Genomic DNA, 6,342 nt, shown 5'->3' on the forward strand with positions numbered 1-6,342 from the left:
AAAACAGCTTTGTATCCCAGGTGAGGATGGTATCCATTAAAATACTTTATATCCCAGTTAAGGCTGGTATCCATTAAAATACTTTATATCCCAGGTGAGGCTGGTGTCCATTAAAATACTTTATATCCCAGTTAAGGCTGGTGTCCATTAAAATACTTTATATCCCAAGTGAGGTTGGTATCCATTAAAACAGCTTTATATCTCAGGTGAGGCTGGTGTCAATTAAAATTCTTTATATCCCAGTTAAGGCTGGTGTCCATGAAAATACTTTATATCCCAGGTGAGGCTGGTGTCCATTAAAATACTTTATATCCCAGGTGAGGCTGGTGTCCATGAAAATACTTTATATCCCAGTTATGGCTGGTGTCCATGAAAATACTTTATATCCCAGTTAAGGCTGGTGTCCATTAAAATACTTTATATCCCAGGTGAGGCTGGTGTCCATTAAAATACTTTATATCCCAGGTGAGGCTGGTGTCCATTAAAATACTTTATATCCCAGTTAAGGCTGGTATCCATTAAAATACTTTATATCCCAAGTGAGGTTGGTATCCATTAAAACACTTTATATCCTAGGTGAGGCTGGTGTCCATTAAAATAATTTATATCCCAGGTGAGGCTGGTGTCCATTAAAATACTTTATATCCCAGTTAAGGCTGGTGTCCATTAAAACAGCTTTGTATCCCAGGTGAGGCTATTGTGTATCCTGGTAGCATGACTGAAATCAACATCCACAGGTATAATATATGTTTCAGGTAAGTCTGGTATCTATAAATCACTACTTGTCTTAGTTGAACAAAAATATTAAGAATCAGGTGTAAGTTTTGTGGTTGATATTAACAAAGTTGCTTCATGGGAAGTAGATTAGATTGAATTAAACAAATATAGGTATCAAATTTGATGAAGTGGTGTATGATAACAAAAGTATTGAATCACAATAATAACTTCTAGTTAAGACAATATTTGTAAACATTTAGAATGTAGAAAGTATTGGGAACACTCCAAATAAAAACAAACATTAAAATCTTGCAATCAAAGATAAGCACTGACTAACTCATCAAGACTAAAATTAATGTAGAATTATACAGGTAAATCATTTCTTTGTCTTATCTGTAGATGTGAAACTAAATTAGGTAAGCTTGGAGACACCTAATATGGACATGAAATATTTACTGCTGCTTGTTTTCTGTAATACTACGAAACTACTGAAACCTCAAAGTTAAAATTAAAAATCATTTCAATAAAATTAACCTTCTATTACGTTGATTTTCTTTTATCTTAGCTCTTTAAACATGTCGTGAACCTCTTTTGTGAAAATGCCGAACTCCCTCCCAAAATTAAATATTTTCCAGGGGTTTTCTAACTTATCCGAGTATGAATTAATAAACAGTGATCTCTGAAATATAAAATATGTTTTTTATGACACTTTTATTACAAACTATTTGTTATTATATTATTATCTATCTTTACATTATTAATTTTATTACATTATGAAAACAGCAACACTCTTCCAAAATTTCACTTTCGTAACTCGTACCACTTTGACTAAGCCTAAACATGTTCTTCATCTTCATTTAAAAAACAACACTAGCAGTATATTTAATTTTATGAACAGCAAAAAATAACCCATTACCTTTCCATTTCTCATGAGGAGTCTTGAAGTTATAATCTACTCAGTGTAATGAATGCTCGCAAACACATTTGCTTCTGTCATTACAGAATTTTTTCCCAGAAACCCCTGAATCAAAGGGTTGGCGAACCATAGTTTTGGGAACACTAATCTAAAGGAATAAAAAAAAAGAGAGAAATTAAGCTTTTTAATATACTTTTCTTACCTTGAATGTTTTATACAAGGGTTAATGACAATACTTAAGTGTCAATACCTCTAAACTGTCTAGAAGATTTATTTATTCATAAATATTTCCACCTTTCAGAATTTTAAGACATACAATGACATAAGACAGGAATTTCATCCCTGAAGAACAGTGACCATTTTCCCAAAAAAAGAAGAGTAACCAAGTTTTTCACAATTTTGAGTTTATTTTGTTGAAGTATCTGCTGTTACATTGAATTTGAATTTCTAGCACTTTTTCAACTTTAATTGTTACATTGCTGTGTTCTCAATTTTTTTATTATTATGATTCCAATCAAGTAATAAAATAATTACTTATACAAAAAAATGGTTCCGTGTATTCATGTAAAACAATTAAAAATAATATTCGTCTTATGTGAAAAATATTTATAACGCTTGCAGAAAAAATGGCGTATGAAAACTGTATTTAGTAAGCCATGACAAAGAAACAACTTGTACCTGATAAAATTATCATGAATTAAAATATAACTGGTACTCCATCTTAAAACATGGTCCATCGTTCTTGTTTAAAAAAATTGTATGAAAAACATTGAGAAAACTTAATATTAATAATCACTATAATAAAGTGGGAATATTGAATTATTTCAGGTTATGAAATACCAGAAAAAGTTTTTAATAATTGTTAGATGATTTACTAATAGTACGACTCGTTTTATGTTAAGAGATTTTGAGGGTCCATGGTAATCTAATGATTCGTTTTTACTACTTCTGGGGATCTTGTCACAGAAAGTGTTAGTTAGGACGACAGGTAGAAGTTTGTTATAAATTTAATCCATTGAAATATTTAACACTATACAATAGCGTATTTGTAATCAATAAATTATTCATACAAAACTAAATACCACTCATTTTAAAATTTATATAATGAGAGTATTGCCATCTATTGAATTAATTTGAATTATTAAATGGGAGAATTTCACTTTTAGATTTTATCTTGATATTGCATTTTGTTTAAATACTTAGGACTAAATAATAGTCGCGACATTGGCATACTTATAAAAACAAGAAATCATTTATTAAGTTTTGTAGTTTAAATGTTCGCTTAAAATGTAAAATTCTACAGTACTTCAGTTGTTTAGATAAAAAAAGCTTCATTATATTTGAAGTTGTTTCTACGATTAAGTACTTGACCATTTTTTTTTTCAGTTTATGTGCTTAACATCCTGTAGTACCACAAAGGGCTTTCTTTTACTAAAGAAAAAAAAAAGAGCCCATGACTCTCTATGGTCCTTTCCCGCATCTTTATACAAAACAACATTTGTACAATTGCAACAAATAACTAATATAGCTACAAAAACCATTACCGCTGTTAGCTAGCGGCTTTAGTTTCGACAAGTATAAAGGCTTATTAGACCAGCTTGTGTCAAGATTATATATATAACTTTTTTACAATTTATTTTCAACTTAAAATCACCCTCCACTTTCATGGTTATTATAATCTGCTATTTTGTAATCTTGAACATCCCTTTTTATGACACTTTTACGTTGTTTATATTTTGGGGGTGGGCGTTATTTTCGAATGTTGCTAGTCAGTTCACCACGTATGATTTGAATGACAGTTTGATGAATAATATGTCGATAACAAACAACGAAGTGAAACAATGCAGCTTGAAATAATAATGTATATAATGATGATTTTGCTCAGCTAATATTTAACTACATCATCTTCTGAACGTGCATTGTCAATAGGACAACGTTAATAAAGAAAGTTTTATCATCATGTGCTTAAATCTGGTTATTCGTACTTTAAGGAACTTGTGAAACTAAATAAATACTAGCAATGGATCAACCGTCATCATCATTACTAAATAAATACATTACAAGAATAGCAGCGCCACTCCTAACCAAAGCTCATATTTCAATATGGTCAGAAGTCCGTCTAGCTCCTCGTCTCATGGTCTGTCTACAAATAATAGCCTACAAGATATCCCTTAGATAATAGGAGAATAGTTAAAAGAAAATTTTAAAATAATCAACTGATCGACCTTCCTAGATTGTCTTACTTAGTTGTAACTGCATTAACTTCTTATTTAAAGGTGGTCTTCTACTTATTAGTTATGAAAAACGGAAGAAATAATAACACGATAAATTGCAATGAAAAGAAACGCGATAGAACGAGCGCTTTTACTCTTGAAGAGGGAAACTACATTCCGAAAATGTTCGTGTGTCTTTGTGATTTGACAGAACTCGAGCATCCAGTAAATCATACCGATGTTTTCCCATATTTATTGAGCCATGTAAATAACTTTTAGAGTAGATTTGTTAAAGACAGTTAAAAGCAAACAAATAAACAATTAAAGGCTTAGCATATAAAAAGCCAGTATATTCTTCAAGTTTTCTGCCAACTGTGTGAAAAATCAGTGCAAGTAAGGATTGAGAATAGAATAGAAAATATAATGTTTTAATTAATTATTAGTTAAGTTTACACCCACAAGGAACTTGGGAAAAGTTAATTTAAACATAAGGTTAAAGGTAAGTAACTTTGGGATGAAAGAATTTATATGTATCTGTAAGCACATTAAATAAACTTGCAAGTTATCATTAAGTACGGTAGTACTTAATAGTAAGTTATGTGATGAAACAAAATGGCGGCCTTAAATATGGCCCGTTTAAAACCACCTTTAAAATGTCTCAATATTAACAATTGCTACTACACAGTATTGGCTGAAAAAAAAGCCTTATCTTCCTCCAACACCGCCTAAATTGCTATACACGTGTTTATGGAATTAATCAAAATTTCATTATTTTAACGAATTTTCATCTAAATAAGTAAGTAAGTGACTTTTCCAGACAAGCGTACAGAAAGGAAAAAAAAAAGAAAAAAAAGCGAACCTTATGGTTCTAATTTTTTCACAGAACTCTTCCGTATGGGGTCCCAATGATTCCCTTCTTGTGCCGAAAATGGTATTAGTATATAAAGAAAAAAACGGATTTCAGGGTAGGTTGGTAGAAATTCCGATGAGCAATAAAATCGAATAGAGTATACACGCGCTCCACGTTTGGTATTGCTGGCGCACAAAAATATGGTTAATAAAAAGGAAACAAACAAGTGTAATAAAAATATACAAATTTTATAAAGACAAGTAGGAATCTATATATACATGTACCTAACCTAGCTAGCTATAGCAATACAGAAAGTTTTAATGTTACCAAAAGTATTGAAAAAATAAAGTCAAAACTACAAAAACTGAGTTACTTAAAATTTAAAAAAGTATCAGTTTTATAGTTTTGACTTTCTTGTTTCAATACTTTTTGTAGCATTAAAACTTTCCATATTACTATAGCTAGCTAGATTAAGTATATAGAGATCGCCACTTGTCTTTATAAAATATATATATTTTTTATTATACTTGTAGGTATAAATATCGTCCAATGTTTGTTAAGGGTGATTTATACAATTCTTCACCGTTCAGTAAGGGTGGTCTTACTATCATTGTTTGTTTGTTTTTTGAATTTCGCGCAAAGCTACACGAGGGCTATCTGCACTAGCCGTCCCTAATTTAGCAGTGTAAAACTAGAGGGAAGGCAGCTAGTCATCACCACCCACCGCCAACGAATAGTGGGATTTACCGTAACATTATAACGCCCACACGGCTGAAAGGGCGAGCATGTTTGGTGGGACGGGGATTCGAACCCGTAGATTGCGAGTCGACCTCCCTAACCACCTGGTCATGCTTTTACTATCATTCACTGTTCAATATGATGTTATTATGGATGTAATTTGGTAGAACTCTTGAACTATACTAAACTTTAGGATGATTCTTTGAAAGTTAGTTTTTGTATAACATCAACAATAAAATATTTTTCAGCATTGTTGTTAATCGTATATTATTTAAACAGTTAGGTTAATATTTACATCAAAAAGGAAGGGCTGCGTTAAAAACAGCAAGACCAAATGTATGATGAAATAGAACGAATTTATATAACAAAACAAGCCTTAATAATAAAAAACGCGTAATTAAAATAAAGTAAAGAGGACACAGGCCATAATGTGAGATATAAGATCTGTCCTGGTTCTTTGAGGTTACTGCGGAAGTCGAATCTACATAGCGATGGCGATACACCGTGCATCTGTATTAATTCCAGTCGTAAAGCCTCACATGTAAAGAATAAAACAAGAGAGCAAGATGTGAGTAAATGTAATTAAGCCTACAATGTTCCACATCTATATTATCCTTAACTGTCTGCAGACAGTTGTAGGAAGAAAGAAATATGTTTCTACCATTTGGGTGGTGAAAAAGAAAACAATATCTTCTGAAGTTGGCATTCAAGCGTCCATTATGGTAGTAGAAGCTCCAATTATTAGGTAATATTAGTAGCACAACAGACAAGTTATACTAGAATAAAATTCCTACCGAGATATTTGAACTAGATGTTTTAAAATTAATTGAAAACAACATTAACGAGTACATCTTGAAACTGATTTTTGTTACATCTTATCCGCCTAGATAGTTTTTGGAATTGAAGCT

General features: G+C 31.4%; 1 protein-coding gene and 1 long non-coding RNA gene across 2 annotated transcripts in view; both read left to right on the plus strand.

Annotated features, from left to right (window-relative positions):
- The window catches only part of LOC111089357, a 2,128-nt gene extending 1,620 nt beyond the window's left edge, over positions 1-508 (plus strand). Inside the window, exon 3 of the long non-coding RNA XR_002613630.1 lies at positions 58-508. This is a non-coding gene — a long non-coding RNA (uncharacterized LOC111089357). The remainder of the gene's footprint in view (positions 1-57) is intronic.
- LOC106473248 (gelsolin, cytoplasmic-like) overlaps positions 1-1,998 on the plus strand; it is a gene marked incomplete at its 5' end in the record, with an annotated part of 26,087 nt that extends 24,089 nt beyond the window's left edge. Inside the window, one exon of the mRNA XM_022401717.1 lies at positions 1,935-1,998. Coding sequence (XP_022257425.1) covers positions 1,935-1,979 — 45 coding nt within the window. The remainder of the gene's footprint in view (positions 1-1,934) is intronic.
- Positions 1,999-6,342: the final 4,344 nt, after the last annotated feature.

This window comes from Limulus polyphemus, unplaced genomic scaffold, assembly GCF_000517525.1.
Source record: "Limulus polyphemus unplaced genomic scaffold, Limulus_polyphemus-2.1.2 Scaffold6003, whole genome shotgun sequence".
Lineage (NCBI taxonomy): Eukaryota > Metazoa > Arthropoda > Merostomata > Xiphosura > Limulidae > Limulus > Limulus polyphemus.